The sequence below is a fragment of the Dicentrarchus labrax genome, unplaced genomic scaffold (genome assembly GCF_905237075.1).
Source record: "Dicentrarchus labrax unplaced genomic scaffold, dlabrax2021, whole genome shotgun sequence".
Taxonomy (NCBI): Eukaryota; Metazoa; Chordata; class Actinopteri; family Moronidae; genus Dicentrarchus; species Dicentrarchus labrax.
Window position 1 is genome coordinate 24,123,876 of NW_026136719.1, and position 21,810 is coordinate 24,145,685.

A 21,810-nucleotide genomic window follows, 5' to 3' on the forward strand; every position below is an offset into this window, starting at 1 on the left:
GGAGTCTCAGCAGTGCTGCCACTCTTGCCAGGCCTGTCTTCAACTGGCTACAGCAGCGTCTGTATTCAGATGCTAATTCACACTCCCAAGGGCATTCTGTAACCAGGTCAGCCTTGCTTGGAATATTTATAGAGGTCTGCTGCTAGTGAAGTTTGCTGCTTGCTCCTGGGGGAGCAAAGGAGGTAGACCCTCTTTATGCTTAGTGCACCATTTCTCGAGAAAGTGTGGATATGAAAAATGCAGATACAGGGAATGAAGAGTCGCAGTTGTTGTTTTAGGTGATACCATCAATATCGCTGCCTTCAGCTGACTGAAACAGGGAAAGCCTCTTCTCCATAGTTTACAGTCATAACTTGCAGGAGCTATGACTCTAGTGCAATACATTACCTCTGTATAAAGGAATAAAGGAATATCTTGTTGTACTCTTTCTTTAATTGCAGTGTTGCCTAGCCATCCTCATTATCATCATGCTTGTGGTTTTTCCCCTAAACTTGCACTATAGTTATATCATAATAATTCAGATTAAAGCAATACTTTTGCCTTTATTTGTACAAATGCCCACAGGGATTTTATTTTTGCACTGAAATTGAACTAAATCGACCCTCTGACATCAGCCTGCCACAGTCTCAAACATTTAGTCATAGTTGGAAAATATAGCAGCTGAGGGGAACAGTGAGTGCTAATATTGCTCATACACTGTAGTTGATGTGTTTTCTTCTATAGTAGGAAAGGGTCCGGTCACGTGGTATGACTTGAGTCATCAGAGGGAAAAGCAGTGAACAAATTGGTAGCATGCCACTCTGAGCTACCACATTTCATTACATCATAGCCTGGAGGGCGGCAACCTCTCACTACACACATCTCCCTTTAGTCCTCTTCTTTTATCACAAATCTGTTACCCTTAGATTTCAAAGTGGCTAATATGTGAAAATATGAAATGTTTTTGTTTTGCTGTCATCTGGCAGTAGCATGTATCAAGCTGTACAAATGTTAAAATATCCAATAATTCAACCAAATATGTTCAAGTTGAATTATTGTAAACATATTCATAAATAATATAAATATATATATATATATATATATATATATATATATATATATATAAAAGTATATAAAATTGTATAGTTAATCTGATCTGGCACGCACCGTGTGATTAACATACAGGTTTCATTAAGATGTGGTATTAGTGGTTATTGGTAGAATTTCAAGATCTGGAATTTACATGCAGTTAAGCTGCGGACTTTATCTGACATTTTAAGAGGTGGGCTTGTTTTCTGCCAGGTCTTACCGAGAGCTGGACTAAAACGTGCTAGCTTCCATAACAGGTGAGAGGTGGTTAGCTTCTGCCGAAGACGGGTAATAGACCTTCTGGTTTAAACATGTTGTATTTTCATCTTTGAGTGTCCTCTTGGCATCACCTGGCTTTTGTTTGGTGGTGGAAGGATGTCAGAACTGCCACAGCTTCTCTGTGAGGATGGCGCTGTGGGAGTCCATGTATCCAGTCCAATCCAATCCAATCCAATCCAACTTTATTTGTTAAGCACTTTAAAACAACCAAAGTTGACCAAAGTGCTGTACAGAAGAATAAATAAGACATCATAAATAAAAGACATAACAGCTCACAAGAGGCGCAAAATTACATATAAAATACAACAATAAATTAAAAGACATAAAACATGAGTAAAAATAATAGCCACGCAATAAAAAGCAATCAAAATAAGAAATTAAATCAAGTAAATAAAGTCGACATTTTACTAGGTGTCAAAGGCCACAGAGAAGAGATGGGTTTTAAGAAGGGATTTAAAAACAGACAGAGAAGAGGCCTGTTTAACGCGCAGAGGCAGATCATTCCATAATTTAGGAGCCGACACAGCAAGGCACGGTCCCGTCTGAGCTTCCGCTTAGTTTTAGGCACACTCAGAAGCAGCTGATCATCTGACCTGAGAGAGCGGACGGGTATATAAGGGTTTAGAAGCTCAGACAGGAAGGGCGGGGCAAGACCATTCAGGGATTTAAAAGCATATAAAATAATTTTAAAATGGATCCTAAACTGAATAGGCAGCCAGTGGAGTGAGGCTAAAATGGGGGAAATGTGCTCATGTTTACGTGTGCCAGTTAAAAGACGTGCAGCTGTATTCTGTACCATCTGGAGACGGGCGATGGAGGACCCACTAACCCCAACATACAGTGCATTACAGTAATCCAGCCGAGTGGTAACAAAGGCGTGGATTACCGTCTCAAAGTGCTGCCTTGACAGAATTGGCTTCATTTTGGCCAGCTGCCTGAAATGGAAAAAGCTTGATTTGACAACAGCCTTGATCTGACTGTTAAACTTAAGCTCAGGGTCCACTTTAACCCCTAGGTTTGTGATGCTTGGTTTAATATACTGGACCAAGGAACCCAGATCTACAGGGGGGGTCCCAGTGGTGCCGCCAAAAACCATCACTTCTGTCTTTTTATCATTCAAATTTTAAAATGTGTATAGCCACTGCAGCTAAGCTAGTTGTTAGTTGTTGATATTCAGTGAATAACTGCATCTCCCCTGTGTTAACCTACTGCATTAACATACTTATTTTAACCTAAACCATGATCTTTTCCTACACCTTATCAAGTAGTTTTGATTGAGCTGGGCTAAGAAATGAAAAGAAATGTAACTGTTGATTAATGACATTTAACCTTTACCTTAACCTTTTCCACAGTAACGCCCATATTTAAAATGGAAGTCAGCTATTAAAAACATGAATTGCACTTCTGCTTTTTCTGCTAAGATAAGTTGGTAATGTGATTATTTTCAGTGACTTAGTACAGAATAATTTATCACATAATAAATTGTTTACATTTTAAAGGAACCTGAAGTACTCTTTTTGCCCAGTTTAGGCATGCCTCTCCAATGAGCCTTGAAACTTGGTGTAAGCAGGTTTTTCTGCTCTGGTTAGCTTTGATCTATACGTAGTATGACTTGTTGTTTAAATGTCCTGTATGTTACATCTAGGATTTACTGGCAGAAATGAATATAATATTCTTTAATTTTCATTAGTGTGTAATCGCCTGAAAACAAGAATTGTGTTTTTCTTAACCTTAGAATAAGCCATTTTTATCTACAGAAGGAGCAGGTCTTTTTCTTTTTCTGTGGAAAACCACCATGTTTCTACAGTGACTCAGGTCACAGGCCATGCTCCCCTTTATTATCTTGATCTCCAACGGTGACTGTGATCATGACATACTTTGTCATTCTGCTGAATGCTGAAAAAATATCCATAAAAACTGAGGTCATTGACTTGGAGTGTCTTGAGTTTTTAATGATTTTCGTACTGTTATAGAGGATGTTCTCACTGTATGTGAACATACATAGACACACACCACTGTGTGTATGCCAGTGTGTCTCCGTGTAAGTGTGTGGCTGAATGTGTCCTCATAAGAACACACATCCCAGTGTGTGTTGGAGCAGGGGTCCTTATACTATCAGCCACGTGCAGACTTTTCTGCGCCGGTGAGCTCTGATCTATGTAGGGTGTGAGGTGTGACCATGTGTGTCGGCACTGAAATGCAGGATTTACTGCTACCGTTGATACCTCAACACTTTGCCCAATGTGCACACACACAGGTTTCCTACCAATCAATTACATTTTTGTTCCACAGATTTAAGGCACCTGTGAAATGAAGTTTATATCAGCAGCCTATAGCCTATCTTTGTGGTCTGGCTTTATCTAGTGTAGCAGCAGACTTGCTGGTAGAGTTGATGGCTCTATCTTGGATAGCAGTGCTGAAAGTAGTTGAGTTGATCACTGTCCATGGTACCAACTTAGCTCCTTTTTAAGTGCTGTGTCTCTGCATGTGTGCAGCTTTTGGTGTCACCTCACCAACGATGCATTGTCACAGCTGTACCAAAAATCTCTACAGAAATCAACCATTTCAAGAATTTATATAACATAATTAGTGTGATGCTTGAATGCATTTTTAATGTTTTTAAATTATCAGTGCTTCCATGAGGACCATCATCATGAAAAGACATGCACTTGTGGTAAACCCTAATGGCACTCTCAAGCACTCTGGGTAATAGCATCCACCAAATACTACTGTCTTTCAATCAATGCCCAGTTCCAATGTTATTAATATTTTAATGGTTATCAATTAATATGTTCATGGTATGATTTTTTAACTGGTGTCAACTTTCAAGTAAAGATAAATTAAATAGATAATGGCAAAATGACAGAAAGAAGCTAATTTAACGTTGCCTGGTGCTGCATTAGGGTGGCAGTGACTGCACATGAACAGCAGTGTGTCATGTGGTTTTAATCAGAGCAGCAATTTGATCTTTCTCTTGTGAACAGCTGTTTTCTGTTTGTAGCACATTAGATCATGGTTATGCTGCCATTCATCACCCATGGATCAATAGCACAGTAATTACACCTCTGCAGTCTTGCTTATTCAAAGGGCTTGCCCTCTCACAGTTTGTCTCTAAAATGGCAATATGATACCAACCGTTCATGTTTACCTATTGTCCCATCCATAGCTATGACTGTTAACTCAGGTATTGTTATCAATCAAAAGCATCATATTTCAATTTTTGCCACACTGGTTTAAATATTCTATGTGCAAAGAACGATATTGGACCATTAGCTGAGAGCCTTCTGTTGTATAACAGAGCTTTTTCTACTGGTTATACTTTACTCGGTATTCCTCTGTTCATAGCCATTCTCCCTGAAGCACATGTTGACTCTGTCTCCATTTCTGCATAAATTGTTTGGCAAAACAGAATTGTGTCATCAGCCGGTAATAGTAGATTAGTGTCTAACAAAGTGTGTGTATTTTCCAGTGAGCTGCTCTTTCCTAACTCTCTACCCTCCTGTCAATTTTTCCTTTCAGACAGCAGTGCTTTGGATACACAGGTTTAAGTCATTGCTTATCATTAACTACATGGCACTCATGATTTCCTTGCATGCGCATGTGTTTGTCTGTTCATAATGTGTCTTCTCTTTTGTGGTATGTGGTGTGATGGTGTGTGAATTTTGTGTCTCCTTTGAAGTGATACATCTACCTGAGTGTATCTGTGAGTGTGTGTGTTTGTTTTTCTGTGTATGAATTGAAGTGATACCTGTAGGTATGAGAAAGAATGAAGCATGCATCTTCGAGCCATATTACTGTCACTTTGAGCTGGTTGTCCTTTTATTATTCTCTTTTCAGAAAATGATTTGTGTTTCAAACTGACCATTTTGGTCGGTGAGGAGGGAGTGTTACACAATAGGCAAATCTAGCCCGAAGCACCAAGAGCGGCAAAACTCTCAGTCTTGAGCCCACAAATTACATTGATGTGGAATAATTTGGTCTTTTGCCTGTGGTGCTTCCCTCCCTTCTGCCTGTGCTGTACTCCTCCTCTCCCATCATTTATCTTACCCTAAACTGACCTCAAAATCTACTGTATTTTCCCAAATACATTATGTTGTACTGTATTTTTCTTTTGTTTTAATTTTGCTGCTGTTTGCTTTGTGTTCAGTTGTGTGCCCTTACCTTGTATTTTCTTGTTTTACATTGTGTGTTTCTTCTCTCTGCAGCCTCGCAGTGTTTTGGATCCCAAAGTGCTGGGCTTGCAGTCTGGAGGGTGAGTGGTGGCTCACTTCCTGGTCTGATCGGTTCACAATTACACACATCTGAGCTGCTGTGCTGTTTTGTACCTCCATGCTGAGGCACATGTAGCAGAAATATTACAGGCATGCTGATTATTTGGCATGCAGCCATGATTAAGGTACAATGCTCTACGTTTTGTGCCATACTACAGAGAGAAGATGAATATACATGATTCCTGATAACTGAAAGCCAACTGTCAACTTGTCATATGAAGTGGCGGGGGATAAACAGCTTATAATAATATTTAGCCTCTATTACCTCAGCATGACTATACAGCCATCTGCAGCATGCACTGTGCATAAAGGCAGCGAGAGCCAGGGGCCCTAGGGTGAGGCAAGGGCCAGTGCAGCTCGTCACGTTGTGTATCTTTAGGGTCCTACCACTGATGTTGCTGAGAGGGCTGACAGAAAAGCTTGAGGAGCTTTATCTGTATGAAGGCTTTGGAGCCTTGATGTCATGTTGAGGTCATTAGAGAGGCTCTGAGTGACAGTTGAGGTGATGCCACTTAGAGCCTCACGGGAAAGGAGCAAGACTGGTCCGCAAGCAGTGAGGGGGCTGTGGAGTATGCACAAGGGAATTGGAGGATGGAGAGAGCATGAGAACTAAAACTGAAGTGTTGCAGAAACTACTTAGTAAAACTCATCTTAAAGTGTAATTTTTTGTGAGATTTCATATTCAGTATTCATAGTATGTAATATAAATCCAGTAATCGGTATAATATGTATCAATAGGAGGCATCACTGCAACAATAACCCGTAAAAATGTGCATAACGTGAAGGAGAGGGGGAGTCTATGGGAACAGCAGAGGGTGAGAGGGATTACAGGGAGCTCCAGTGTAGGTGGTCGGCACCACGCAAAGTGGAGAGGAAGAGGTGAGGCGGGTTAGGCAGGAGGCGTGATCCATGGTGTTTGCTGGCTGTGTAAATCAAGGCCCCCCTTTCACTGTAGTAATGTCTCCCACAGCATGGCATTATTATGATATTAATACACCTTAAATCTGTCTGCTTCTCCAGGGCTGGCAGTATTCTTTATGGTATTGACAGCATGCCAGATTTACGCCGCAAGAGGACAGTGCCTCTTGTCCGAGACCTGGTGAGTCATCTGCCTCAACAAGGTTATGTGTGATTTATGTGAAATGTATCTGAGTGACCCCACACTGGTGGAATCCTACTCCCTGTGAGTATGGATCCCCTCGGAAGACAATAATAACTTTACTGGGAACCTGATAAAATGTGCTAGTGCTTTAGAGTGACAGTGTTGGTTTCTTATCGTTATATAATATCCCAGGACCAGCCTAGGACGGATAATAGCCTCGACATTCTTCTAGCTGAAGCCTCTGCAACAATAATGGTTGCAAAAATGCTTGTTGAAATGGTATAGCTTAAAAAAAACACATAAACTTTCATTGTGATAAAAACAAGCCAGTAAGGAGTTGATTGGTGATAAAAACAACCACTTAAAACTCTGGCGATTTAGTGTAGAGCATTTTCCTTTTGGGAATGCTAAATTAACCTTAGCCATAACTCTATAGCTTGATTAATTAGCCTAAAGAGGGTGTTTAAGACATTGCATCACAGTGATGCTCCCCCATTTGTTTTTATTGCAACATAATGTGTCATAACATATCCCACAGAGAGGCCTGTTGCAGTGCAGTACACTTTAGCACTGTGCCACATGGTTAGTCTGTGAGAAAGAGAACAGGCTGTCGTGATGCAAATAGTATTCATGTCTGTTTATAACTGTTTGTCCATTACGTGCTGCAATGTGTGTGTCCGTCTTGTGTATGTTTTGTCTGTCATCTTCATGTATTTTATTCAAACAGATGAAGAAAAAAAAAATCAGAACTCGTAAATGAAGTTACTTAAAGACAACCTGTTTGATACTTAAGCATTCTACACTTTTAAGATTTGGAGTATTTTTGTGAAATAATATGATTATGTAGCTTGATGTGATACACATAGATGCTGATGAATGTTTATATCACAGTGAACAACATGAGTTGATGCTGTATTTGTCCATATCTCTCATGAAATTAATAACCAACAATGTCTTGGTAAGTATGGGTTGTCGTTTAAAATTTTTATTTTTTTGGATTTTGCGTGTATATTTGCCATTCCTACATAGACCCATAACAGCTATGGGTGATATTTTTCAGTGAGTTGTCAGATTTCAGCCTCGCCGTTGCTTGGCCATTTTTCTTCTCTCTTTTTTTTTTTTTTTTTTTTTGTTGCTCGGCAGGTGTCGAAAATTAGTATTTAACTTGAAATGTTGACAACTCAACCCAAAAATATATCCGAGAGACTTCATTGACTTCTGATTTAACTGTGTGGGGCTTTTAAATCATGTAAAAGTGACACTGAGCAAGCCTTTTACACGTGGGATGAAGTCAGTAGTCAGCAAACTAATTGGTCCCCTTTTCATGCCTCTCCTTTGTCAATGTCCCCCATTTGCTGTGTGATTGCTTCAGGGCAGCAACAGCGTTTGATTGGAACAGACAGGAGGCTTCCCCCATATTATGGCGGGATGCAAAAACATAAACAATAAAAAAAAGCCAAAGTTGAAAATCGATTCACAAAGCATTGAACGCAATATTGTAGCTGAATAGATAACATCTGGACACTGGGTCATATTGTATTGCCCGTAGCATCCTCAGCAGTGCTGGTGCATGTTGATAAACTTACATCAACACTCATAGTTCATGTAGAGGTCACGTTCCCTTCTACATTCTCCATGGCTTCCATGGATCTTTACCATAGCTGGGCTGTAGACAAGAGGGTCGTGGTAAAGACTGATCCAATATTGTCAGCTGTCCATGTCTGCATTCCTCTGTTACGTAACTTCCTCTAGTATGGGATGAATGTCTATCAATCTCTGGTCACCCAAACTTAATGGAAATCAATATAGCAGCTAATTTACATGTGTGTATCTGTGTGTGTCCGTGTGTGTTACCTGTTCGTATTTGTGAGAGTGCCTTGTGTGGGCGTGTACTGTTAAATGTTTGAGTAAGTTTGTGTATTTCTGGGCGGATGCGTGTGTGTTTTTTAAGCGTGTGTGTGTGTGTGTTTGTGTGTGGCAGAATTGGTGTTGTGCAGTACAGCTGGCTTCACCCATACGTGAGTGTGTGTGTGTCTTGTGTTTCTCTGTTTGTGTCAAACTAATGTGCAGAGCAGACAGCAGAAAATATGATCATAGCTTCATCCAACAGAGAACTGAATATAAATGCCAAGCATGACTGCAGTTTAGTAACTTCCAATGCATGAGTGGATAAAGAATCATGCAACGGCTTAATAATCTCTCTTGATGAATAGTTGAATCTTTCTAGAGCTCTGTGCCTAATCAGCAGTCCTGCATGGCAGTTGAGACACCTATGCGCTCAGTATGGATAATAAATACAATTCCTCTGCTGTTTGTGCTTTCAGCAATCACCTTCCCACTCCTTGTCTAATTCAATTACTTTATTTCTTTCAATCTCTACTTATGGCCTCCTGGAAATCACAGGCTTTGGTAAGCTTAATTTCTGTTTAATTTAAAAGCAACAGATGAATGCTTTGTCTTCAGACACACCCATTAGAGAAACTTAAAAAAAAAAGTCTTGTTATGTTGCTTTGATTTATTGATTTATTATTATTTGGCTGATATAGATGTAATTCCTTTCTACTTTTTTTTCCTTTTTACAAAATACTGTCACCTATTCACCTGCTGTTTAACTCTATATGGATCTGTGTAAATCTGCTGAGATACTGCATAAAACCGCAGACAGATAAAATGAGTCGGTGGATTTATCCCCTTTCATCGTCTCTCTTTTCCTCTTCTTCTCTCAGACCCTCACTGCTCGAAAGGCAGGCATCTCGTTTGCTCTGGTGAACCGGTCCACCCTGAATAATGAGGACCTGGTGAGTACTAACATGCATGCAATGCCTGCATAAAAAATCTTTGTCTGTTTATTGTGGAGTCTTATTGGGTAATGGAGGGTACTCCGGGGGACATGAGATGCTCGACGCATGTTCTCATTATTTTTTAGGGCGGTGTTTGGAGAGAAGGGTGCTGGGACTCTCTTATAGCTGAGCTGTTTGCAGCAGTCATTGTTCTTTAGGGCCCGGGATCACGTTGCCAGGAACCGAGGTTCCAAAATGAAAACGAGATGGACTGCATTAGTTACTGGCCTTTTTTCTTTATGTACATACAGCATGCCATCATCTGTCTGTCTGCCTGTCTCTGTCTACAGTACATGCAGTTTATTAAAAATGAATCTTTCTGCTGTGCTCCTTATGTCGTATCACTTGGATCAGTTCAGAAATCAAGAGATGGCCCCATCATTTCATTTAGACTATGCCCTATGAATAATATTAAGCACCTTGCGTCGAGGAAGGTGGAGCTATAGAAAGGGCAGAATGTCTCAGTCGATTGTGTGACACTTTTGTGTTGACCTCCAAAGCTCTCTTTACATGAATTGATTGCAATTCTTCCCTCCCAGAGGGAAGATGGCGTTATAGGAGGCAAACAGCAGGAGGAAGCAGTTTCTCAGCAAGACAAACAGACAATTTCATATCCGCTGATGTGCAACAAGGGGCTGCCTAAGTCTAAAAGATTACTCGATTCAAATGTGCTCTGTACTTCATGCACAAATATTTCATCTTTTCAAACAAGAGATGTGGCTCTCAATTTGTGAGCACTGATTTTTGTACATGTTCGTATGACTTATCTATTTCGCACACTTGACTTGGTCCTCGTGGTCCACATGCCTAGTTGCCCTAAAGTGACATGGTCTTGATTGCTTACTAATAGCAATAGGGTTGATTAAAGGGGCTTTAAGGATGAACAACTCATATCCCAGATCAGGGAGGAATGACGCAATAGATGCACTGTGCTAATTGGTGTACAAAGGGAGCTGATTCCTGGGCAAATTTGGAGAGGAAGGAGAGAGAAATAGACGTCGGAGGCAACAAGGAAAGGTTTAATAGTCGGTGGTCGAGGGGAGCTGAGTGCAGATTGTGCGGTTTTGGTAAGTAGGACGAGCAGATGTCAGAGTCTTATCTGATGTATTAAATCCAGGAGAATGCTGTCCTGTGAGGACTGCGAGAGTACTCAGTAAATGACCATATGCTGTTTAAGAGTGGGAAGAGAGGAGTAAAGGAAGAGGAACGGAAGGGAAGGGTGAGAAAAGGAGAGAAATGAGGACAGAACGAGAGAAGATCAAAGCCAAGAGTGACTTGCCATCATGACCCTGTGGCCCTTATGTCACTGATCAGGCAGTCATGTTGAACAATCCGCCTTTTACTCCCTGGGGAGATGTTTGAACCTATTTAGAGTGCTCCCTTTTTCAATCCTCTTCTTGTCTCATCTCTGCCCCACCTCTTCCTTTCGTTTTTGCTCTCACATTTTAATTTGACTAAAATGTCTTACTCTGCCACTACTGACGTATAGAAATCTATCTCTCTTGATGCTCCTTCTGCGTCACGTTTCCCATGTATCTGCTTTTTAGAGCAGAAAGGAACATTATGTGTGGGCCGGCTAACAGCCCGTGTGTCCACTCAATGTTCTGAGCTGCATGTGATCTGAACACCAGAGCCTTTTAACAGTGGCTGTCAACATAAACTGGGGCGTACCTGCTTAGACAAAGACAGGGACGAAGGAAGAAGGGAGCCACGATCTGACATGGGTCAAGGAGTATCTGGAAATAAGATGTGATGCGTTGCTCTAAGTCAGTTCAGATACCATCAGGCAGGTTGTTAGCAGGAAAATATATTACGTTGATTTTAAAATGCTTCCGCCAAAGTAATCTTGGATAGTTTTGTGCATCTTGCCAGGCAGAAAAAACATATTCGACTGAATTTAAAATACTTGCAATCGACTGTATTTTATGCCAAGATCATGTGGATTCCCTGTTAGGGCTGAGATGGTACTGTAGTTAAAGCAAAAGCTTGGAGCTTGAAGAAGGCTGGAACAGGATGAGGAGGATGGCAGTGTCAGTGAAGTTGTTGACAAGGACAATAGGTGGTGAAATTGGAAAGGAGGGGTGAAAGGAGGAGAAGAGATTAGATTCTTCTCTGTCATGTTGCTCTCAGGCAGAAGCCGCCGCTGTCAATCAATTCTATCAGTGTCTTGCACAGAATCACCAGGGTTACCTCCCAGTTTAACACATGAGACACACACACGCAGCACTCTTCCCACATCTGCTGCACAGTGTGACACGTAGTGTCAGGATGCAGAGTGGTGAGACAGAGAGAGAGAGAGGGAGGGAAATTTAAAAAGACACAAATAGACAGTTTCAACAAAATACATGAATAGTAAAATACTACTCAGTGACCACCCAGTGATTTAAAGAAATGCCAAGGCAGAAAAAAGGCAAAAAAGATATTTACCAGCCAAGTCAACTCACTGAGAAAAACAGAGATTGAGAGCTCATAGAACTCCCACACTCATAAAAAATTTGGCTCACTCATCTCCTGCAGGCGGCGTCAGTATTAGACGGTCCAGTATTACATTTGGTAAGGAGCAGGCTTCCGGGTGTGGCCCTGGTTTGGCTTGTGTGTAAGTTGAGGATAAATCTCAGACATCTGCTTCATCTCATTGCTCTAAGATTAATAGGGAAATCCCTCTGTCTCCTTCTGTGTTTCATTAAAGGTCCTCCAGGGTTCAGCAAGCCTCTCTGTAGCATCAGCAAAGTTTCACAATGTTAGATAGCCTTGTTGTCCTGTCATCTGGTGTCATTTAATCATCCATGCAAGTATACGTGTGTGCATGTTTTTTGTCTGTATGTGTGTTCCAGTGGGCAGTGCAGTATCCTTCTTGGTAAAGTGCAGAGCTACTGTTCAGGTGTCAAAGCACACAGGGGCCTGACAGGAGAGGGAGGGGTGGAGGAGAAGGGTGGAGTGGAGTGGAGAGCAAGTACCTCTTGAAGATTTATTTAACCACCATACATCTCCTTCTCTTTCTCTGTCACTTTCTCTCTCGCTTGCTCTCCCTCTCTCTCAATCTGGATAATGCTCACTTTTAAAAACCTTATTTACAGCATCCATTGATTCTGCCTTCAAGAATTGGCAAGTCCCTGCTCGTTTTCCAGTCCTTGTGGATGGCAGGGCTGCTGCAGTAAACCATTCAATTTGAGGAGGCTTCTGTTACACAGCAATCTGTCCAGACAGGCCTCTGGTAGACTTTCGTATTTGGTCTGGAGGAGCTTTAGTCAGTAAACCACTCAATGTGAACAAAGCCTGTGGGCTAAGGATGCTGTTAATCTTAGCTTAATGAGATGTAAGGGTGATATACTCTCATATGCCTGACCTCTCCATTGATGATAAGGTAATCAGAAAAGGATCAACAAAGGTCCCTACAAGTTATCCCTTAGAATAATGTAATCTGTTAGATCCCTTCTCTATAAAAGAAGCTGACGAATGCTGCAGTTCTGAATAATGATAGCTGCAATTCAGCCAACTTATATAATTGCCAAGATTACTGTTAGGCAGAAGTGTATTGTAAATTCCATCCAACTCAGACTGCAGATCAATTTGAATTAAGTCCACTGTAGCTGTTAAACTTCTAAAGTTTGACTAAAACTTTGTGTTATGATATCAGGCTATTGTGGTCCCTAGCAGGTGCAAAAGTATTCCTGTTTTTCTAGTACTGATCCCAAGATGTATTCAGCATTTCTGAAAAGCAATTTAAATACAACATTGCTTTTTATTGACTCTTGGAGTTTTTATTAAGTTTTCCTCAACTTCATGGTACCATGAGAGTTTAACAATATTAGCTATACCTCCTCTGTTTCTCACATCCCCATATCTTTTCCATCAGTGACTTCATAACTTAATATTTCTTATACTTTCACAATGCCTTCCCTTTCTTTTCAGAAACTACACGTCTTCAAGAAGACTCTCCAGGCGTTGATCTACCCGATTTCATCCACAACACCCCATAACTTTGAGGTGTGGACAGCGACTGCACCCACTTACTGCCATGAGTGCGAGGGGCTGCTGTGGGGCATCGCCCGTCAGGGCATGCGCTGCTCTGAGTGTGGCGTTAAATGCCACGAGAAGTGCCAGGACCTGCTCAATGCAGATTGTTTACAAAGTAAGAAGTGAAATTCATCCCATATTGCTTTGATGTACAACTCACATGGCTTTGAAATGTATAGACTGATAGTGCTGGGTGGTTGTGTGAATCTGTGTGTATTGAAGTATTTGTGGCTTAAACGTCATCATCTAGAAAATTCATTCAAAATAATGAACTCTGGGGTGCCCAGATAGCTCACCTGTTAAAACTGGCAACCCGTGTACCAAGGCTGAGTCCTTGCTGCAGCAGCCATGGGTTCAACTTCTACCTGTGTCATTCCCTTTTTCTCTCCCCCAGTCACTCTTCAGCTGTCATTATCAATTAAAGGCAATAAAAATCCCCAAAATATATATTTTTTAAATGTGATAATAACAATAATCTTGAGTTCCATTCTTTCTAATTTTGTTACATGCTTAATGCTAATTTTCATTATGTTACATTTTGATCTTACAATTGCCATTTTTTTTTTTTTGCACTGCTGGCTAACAATCAAATAAAAAGATAAATCATTATTAAAATTAGCTAAAAACAGGATTTGTCTGTTAAGTGCACCCGATGCTAGTGTGGCACTGTGTTGTTCCTTTTTTCCTTTTTTCTTCTCCCACATATCTATAAATACTATTGTGTAAGTCCAGTACATGTGAATGCTCTCATGGGGATTTGTGTAATTCATATTACATATCACCTTGTATTCATTGCTACAAGTGACATGGTCTATTTACACTGCTCACTCAGTCACTGGCACTCATTACAGTCTCCAATCAGCTTTTTCAATCAGGCACACCCCTGTTGTTACTGTGTAGACTAATAGGAACAATGTGACATGCAGGCTTCAGGATGATCCTCACGGCAATCCTCACACACTCTAAGTGGATTAGCTACACCCTGGCTGTTATAAAACGCAAGGTTTTATAACAGTTTTAGATGAGCGTAACAATGTTTTATAGTTCAAACTGTGATTCATCTTTATCACGTTTCAATCTGCACTCATGAACACACTCTGGTTACATGATATCGTGATCAGATATGGATAATTTATTGTCACATGTGTCTCTTACAGACACACATTCACATACATAAACACACACACACCAATATTAATGCGTGAATTTGTGATCATCCTCCGCGCACGCACACATTAGTTATTGTACTCCTGCAGTATTTAGGTGAAAAAGTCAGCTCACCTTAGATATTTAAAAGAAAAGATATATGATAGATACAGCGGGACTGGATGGATCACCAGGTTCCAATTCCTGTGTTTTTAATATGCAGACCACAGAGCCTAAACACTCTTGGCTTATTTCAGGAGCGGTGGAGAAGAGCTCCAAGCATGGGGCAGAGGACAAGACCCAGAATATCATCATGGCTATGAAGGAGCGGATGAAGATAAGGGAGAAGAACCGTCCTGAAGTGTTCGAGGTGATCCAGGAAATGTTCCACGTCTCCAAAGAAGACTTCAACAGCCATCTGAAGACAGCCAAGCAGGCCGTGCTGGATGGGACCTCCAAGTGGTCTGCTAAAATCAGCATCACAGGTTAGCCTGATTCCTGTAATTATATCAGATTACATCATTCTTCAAAACATCCACTAAAATATTAATAATGAATCTTACGGCAAGGTAATCAATATTATCAATATTAGCTCTCATTTACACATTAATCATCAATCAGTTGAATAGTAGTAAATGCTTTGCAACTAGTAATGTCCTGATGTACTGCTACATATGACCTTTAACCTTTGATCTATGGCCTATAAGCCCTTTACTCAGTCCTTCAATGCCAAATCAACAAAAGTCCCACTATAAATCAGCCTGATTTCAAATGATAAACATTGTTATTATTATCTAATGAGTATTCTTTTGTTATTAACCCCAAGATCTTGGTCATTAACCTCTGACACTGAACAACAAACAGCAATGCACATTCAGTTCAAAATAGAAATAGAAATTGATTTGGGGACAGATAATTTGTTGATAATGCCATGAAGGTTACGACCGCATCAGTGTTTTGAGGACAACAATTGCAGATTTTTTTGGTCTTTGACATCAGCACTCATCTACTATCTACTCCACATGACTGGTGTACCTAGGTGGCGACATATTTTTAATAATACATGAATTGTCTTCATTAGAGCTCTGTGTCATGTAGCTCTAATGAAAACAATATTACAAGTTAAGCCGTGGGAGAGCTTATCAGTGTGCAACAATGGTTTCCAAATGTTAAACAGTAGTACAGAAAATACAAAGCATCTGAGAGGCAGTAATAAAGAGGCAATGATGACTTATTATTACAGTCTAAGAGTACTTGCTCCAGCTACCAGCGATTTCTAGCATGAGTTTATACTCTGTACTTTGGAAATTAACCCCCCACAGCGGCACATGAAGCTCTCTCAGAGATGCCAATCAAAATGTTGTGCCCCAGGGTGCAGTTTGACAACACAGCACTTCACAGCACGTTCAGAAAGGAAATTATTTTGGCTTTTTTTGAGGCAAGTTTTTATTATGCATATCTTTTGGGGCACTATTAGTTCCTTGGATTACATAATAGTTAGGTGCATTTAACAACTCAGTTACCTAACCTCTGTTGTGTTTGTATACTACCCCTCTTACTGAAAGGGAATAGAACTGAATCTCGTGTCCATGCTTCAGTCTCATTTTCAGCGTTATATTTCATATGCTGTTATAACCTGTGTTGTTCATCCCTGTTTCTGAAAACCACAGGCCTAAAAAAAGGCATTATCCTGAAGGATTACAAGGCACTTCTTTCATTTCATTACTTTATATTTCATACACATAGTACATACTGTCACTTCACTGGGCTTCATTTTATTTCTAGTTAACTGGCAGAAAGAAGGTCAGGAAGTATGCTTTGTAACCTCAACCCCCGGACTCCTATACATCCCTGTGGTAACTGTGCCAGGCCCAGCTCATTTATTGCTCACCTTGCATTTCTCGCAGTGTCAATACACCAGAGAGAAATAGAAACAGAAAGGGAGGGAGGCAAATAGAGAGGGAGGGGGAAAGGATGGGCACAGCGAGAAAGAGGACTATAAGAGAGGACAAGGAGAAGCAAGAAGAAGAAAAGAGAGAGAGATGAAAAAGGGTGTGAGAAAGACGCTGGAAAGACTCAGGGTTGCTCCATTTCCCAGGAGCTTATTGAACGTCCCATTTTAAAATGTAGTTATTGAGTTGTTATTTATTCACCATTTATTAGATAAACACTGGCTGGCATTGACTCTGCAGTAATCTGATAGCGACCATGAGATATTCTGTCTCTCTGTTAATGCACTCACTGCAAGGTATTGAATATGAACCTTGACCTGAAATACTATAATCAGCTAATTACAAAAACTCTGCTAATTACAATGTTGCTACTGTACCTGCAAATGCACTGATCACCATTAGCACACATGCCATGAGAAAAGTACCTATATCAGGTATATTCTGTTTATGGTTTATACTATTTTCTTAACTTAAATTGTCTTAGAACTGTCATATTACTTTAATATATCCTTGCTGAAGAATAGAGGCCAATGTATTCAACAGGAAAACATGTCTGTTCAGTGGCCATTCTTCATAGCACAGGTATACTTGATCTGTTTATCTGGATATGCTCTCTCTAACTCTACTCTTCTCTAATCAATAGAAATCTTACACTTTTTTCGCCTTTTGGACTAAATGTTTTTACAGTGTATTTTGTGCTTCATAAATGGGAAAGCAAGCCAGCAAGCAGTATGGTAATTAAATACAGCAACTTAATAAGAATTCATTTGGTTCCAAGTTGATGAAATACACACCAGGTCCAACAAATTTCTAGGTCTTTTATGTTTTCTAATTTTTCATTTGCAAAAGGCAATGTATAGTATGATGTATATGTCATTTAAACTGTCTGCTATCAAACCCAAACTCTCCTCACCTGACTGATTATTTGTTGCACCTGATGGTTTGTTACATGAACCATCTGGTGGTCTAAGTCTTCATTGGAAACTGTTTGGAAAAGGGCAGGCACTTTCAAAAAATACTTGGCAGGTGATTGGATGAACCATCTGTCTATCAACATCTATCATGAGGGAACAGATCAGATCAACAAACCATAACGTAGAACCACTCTTACCGAAGCCCGTCAGGAGAAGAGCGACAACATCTTTTCCATTGAGAAAAGCTTTCACGTCGTCACACACACCTAGTGTTAAACCACGGCTGTAGCTCATTCCGTAGCTGCCTGTAGTTCCTCATAGGATGCGGATTGGTATCGGATGCAGAAAAGTGGGACTGCAAGGGTCGGGGGCTTAGAGGTCGCTGAATGATCTGACCAGCACATTTGTTTGAAGCATACTGCCCCCTCTATGTATGTCGCTGTCTCACCCCTCCCTTACTTCAGGAGGCATTTGATTTTTAGTTCTCCTGGAGCAACCAGGCCACAGCTCTTCAGACCTCTATATCCTGCCCCACCAACTCCTGTCAGCATTGAGCTGAGGGATATATATGTACCCTGAATTATTTAGACTGTCACTTATGCATATTTAATGCCCCAGTGTCCTTTTTCCCTTTTATGGCACTGTGAAATACTACTGTCTCTCCTTCCCTGCACCTTCCTCTGTGTGTGTGGAAGTACGATTCTGAATCACGGATCTTTCTTTAAATCCAAGTCTTAGCTCAGCATAGACATGTAGCAGTGGGTAGACACACAGGGGTGGGGACTACATATAGCCTGGATGTAGGAATAGATGAAACATAAATATACTCAGCACTTCACAAACACACAAATAGATAAATAATGGCGGCTGTCAATGAACTGAGCTGTTTTGGTGCCTCAGCTGTTGTTGTGGGCTGTGATGAGGCCTGGATTCTTACGTTGAAACCATAGAATCAAATAAGCAAAACTCTGCCAACTGATTAGTAAGCACCAAAATAAAACATAGCGATAGATTCATGACTGGGATTGAGGTGTGCTGTAAAACCTCACCCACCAATGCTTTCTGTAACTTACTAAATAATGTATTATTACAGTAAGTTCAGGACAAGAAACCTTCCATTCATATAATCTAAGATGGTCAAATAAGTTGTGGTACTAACATGACTCCTCACTGTTCTCCAACCCTGTCTTGTCTCCAGTCATGAGTGCACAGGGCTTACAGGCCAAGGATAAAACTGGCTCCAGCGACCCCTACGTCACCGTCCAGGTGGGAAAGACCAAACGCAGGACGAAGACCATCTTCGGCAATCTTAACCCAGTCTGGGATGAGAAGTTTAATTTGTGAGTTCTCTCTACTAATTTGACCTCTATCCGACCAGATAATCCTCACAGAGATTAGGAATTATTAGTTTACGGCTATATTAAGGCATGCATTTTTTGTTTTGTGACTGACTCTTATTTAATAGCTCAGGAAATTACTATCTTTTTTTCCCACACAGCTGTGACTAAAACTATCATGAATCAGTTGGTTTGTTGTCTCTGCAAGTCTCACAGGAAGTAGATTGGCAATGTAGTGAATGATTGTAAGTGAGTTTCCTGGAGACTACTTTAAACACTGAGTCTAGAAAATGTGGAAAATTGGGCCCTTGAAGAACTCTGTACGAGACATTGCTATGCTTACCCCATTAAATGCTTTGTTTAGCAGCGTGTCAGAACTGTCAGAAAATAAGAATCAGGTTGAAGAGGAAAGTGTAATTTTCTCTCAGGAGCTGTAGAGCTCAACCCAGACCTGGGTGCAAAATAATATTTGCCAGCAGTTCATTTCCTGTGCCAAGTTTCCTGCATCAGAACAAAATTAAGAACAAATGTATGCTAAATCAATTTGCAAATATTCATTATGCTGTCATATGTCAGATATTCAGCCCCTCTGGACCTGTCTGTAGAAACAAACAAAAGTAATGTGGACATGTAATTTGATCCAGGTCTGTCTGTCCCCAACTCACTGGGGATCAGCAAAGGTGTTGTATTATTTATTCATTTATTTTTAGTTCTTTTTCTTTTCTTTTAAACTGTAATCCTCTATCTGGAGATGGGGCAATGGGGAGCCACTGAGGGTTTGTCATGCTTAACAGCAAAGGCAGAGCTACTAATGGCATTTTTTGATTTGTGCAAGCAGTGAGTTTTCCAGTGCCATTCCTCTAGAGGTATCGTAGTTTTAGGTCATGAAAGAAACTTTTATGTGAAGGTATTCTTTAAAGTATTAATAGAAATACTATTTTGTATGCATGTCACTTCCCCTTCTCAAAATGTAGGTCTTCCAATTAATGATTTAACGGTTCTTATTAATACTTTTTACAATCACAAAGAAACTCAAAGGAACACATTTGGGTACTACTATGTATATGTGTGTGTGTGTGTGTGTGTGTGTGTGTGTGTGTGTGTGTGTGTGTGTGTGTGTGTGTGTGTGTGTGTCCTATACCAGTTACTGTATAAACAAGGGTCCTCACCTGTAATGAGACTCCAGTGGTGGCTGTAATAAAACTCTTTCCCATTACTACAGGGATGTAGATTAATAGAGCGATACATTACTGTGTGCTTGGCAGAGAGCAAAGTCCGGTACTAGTGCAGCAGCAGCTGCAGCAGCAGCCAGTGCTTCCCCCGGAAAGGGATTAGTTAAAAAAAAAAAATGCCGCAGATACTGTTTCTCTGGCTGTCGCACCCAAGATGTCATTAGAAGAAAATTTAATCTGTCGGTTTTAATTCCAGAGCCGAATAGTCTGACCCTATCTGAAGCTAAGTGCTTTGGCCACCTCTGTTCTATTTAGCAGAGTCGTTATTGTGAAAAGTCTGTCAGCTGCACTGATGCAAGGGGGGTAAAGAATTGGACATAAAGCTTTCACAAATAAAAAGCCTTGCCTGAATAAAACACAGTCATTCTTGTGAAACTCAGCTCTTCTCTGATGGTTTTAGCATGCACTGGGAGAGAGAGAAATATAGAGATGCAGCAGAGTAAAGGTCATGCAGTATCTTGGGGTAATTCTTCCTCAGGCAGAGCACTCCGCATGTCGCTCATACACACACGTGATGTGATGTGTACACAAATACACACATTCTCTCATTTGAATCGAGGCAAGAACTGTTCTCTATATGTTAGAAATGAAAGACTCAGGAAGTGTTTGTGCCTGAACCTATATTTATGCTTGAATTGTACATTTGCTCCGCTGAATCCCCCGACCTGATGAGCTGTCACTGAATACGCTGTTGCTGTTGTTGTTCTTGTTGTGATCGTTCTGACCTGGCATCTTCCACATTGCAGTGAGTGTCACAATGCCACTGACCGCATCAAGGTCCGTGTGTGGGACGAGGACGATGACATCAAATCACGTGTAAAGCAGCATTTTAAGCGAGAGTCAGACGATTTCCTGGGCCAGACCATCATCGAGGTTCGCACTCTCAGTGGAGAGATGGACGTTTGGTACAATCTAGGTACGTCACCCAGCTAAGGTATTGATTAACTGAATATTATAGTGGCGGTCATCATGCCGTTTATCAAGATAAAATATGATATATTGACATATATTGAAAATGTAAAATGCAGATATGATACCTGAGTTTTTGAGATTGATGCTGAAACAACAGAAGTTTGGCTCGACAGGGCGTATTAGTTTTATTATTGATCTGATGATTATTTACCACGAAATGTCACATAAAAGTGAAAGAAACGGTATTCACCATTCAGGCCATAGAAATGTCTCCAATTAGTTTTTTGGACAAAGCAGACAATTCTCACATTTCAGAAACTTCAGAATTTTTGCTTGAAAAGTTTCTTAAATGATTATAGCTGCTAATTCATTTCCTGTCGACTGACTTCACTAATCGATTAATGCGCTAATTGTTGCAGCCCTACTTGGCAGTTTTGATGCCCAGACCACGTCACCATTGTTGTGAATGACACATTTCACAAAATGTACATTTTATGTACAGTACATATACATTTAAACATATATATTCCCTTACACATTACTATTACACTGTTAAGCCATTAAACAGGGCATGAGGATAAATGTTTGGTCAGATAAAGTGTGGTCCAGTTGAGATCACATTACTATGCAGGGTCTTCCACTGTTTCTGCTCTTGTACATCACTGGTTTCTCTGTACTGCATGAGGTTGGCAGCATAATGGGAGCTCCCACTTCTGTTGAAGTATTATGACTGGCGGGTG

General features: G+C 40.6%; 1 protein-coding gene across 3 annotated transcripts in view; it reads left to right on the top strand.

Annotated features, from left to right (window-relative positions):
- LOC127351190 (protein unc-13 homolog C) overlaps nucleotides 1-21,810 on the top strand; it is a 100,359-nt gene that overhangs the window by 15,474 nt on the left and 63,075 nt on the right. For 2 of the 3 annotated variants that reach the window (XM_051378487.1, XM_051378489.1), the window contains exons 3-10: nucleotides 4,867-4,889; nucleotides 5,553-5,599; nucleotides 6,639-6,717; nucleotides 9,447-9,518; nucleotides 13,473-13,692; nucleotides 14,981-15,208; nucleotides 18,788-18,929; nucleotides 20,905-21,074. In XM_051378487.1, coding sequence (XP_051234447.1) covers nucleotides 4,867-4,889; nucleotides 5,553-5,599; nucleotides 6,639-6,717; nucleotides 9,447-9,518; nucleotides 13,473-13,692; nucleotides 14,981-15,208; nucleotides 18,788-18,929; nucleotides 20,905-21,074 — 981 coding nt within the window. The remainder of the gene's footprint in view (nucleotides 1-4,866; nucleotides 4,890-5,552; nucleotides 5,600-6,638; nucleotides 6,718-9,446; nucleotides 9,519-13,472; nucleotides 13,693-14,980; nucleotides 15,209-18,787; nucleotides 18,930-20,904; nucleotides 21,075-21,810) is intronic. The other variant, XM_051378488.1, reaches the window with a different exon arrangement.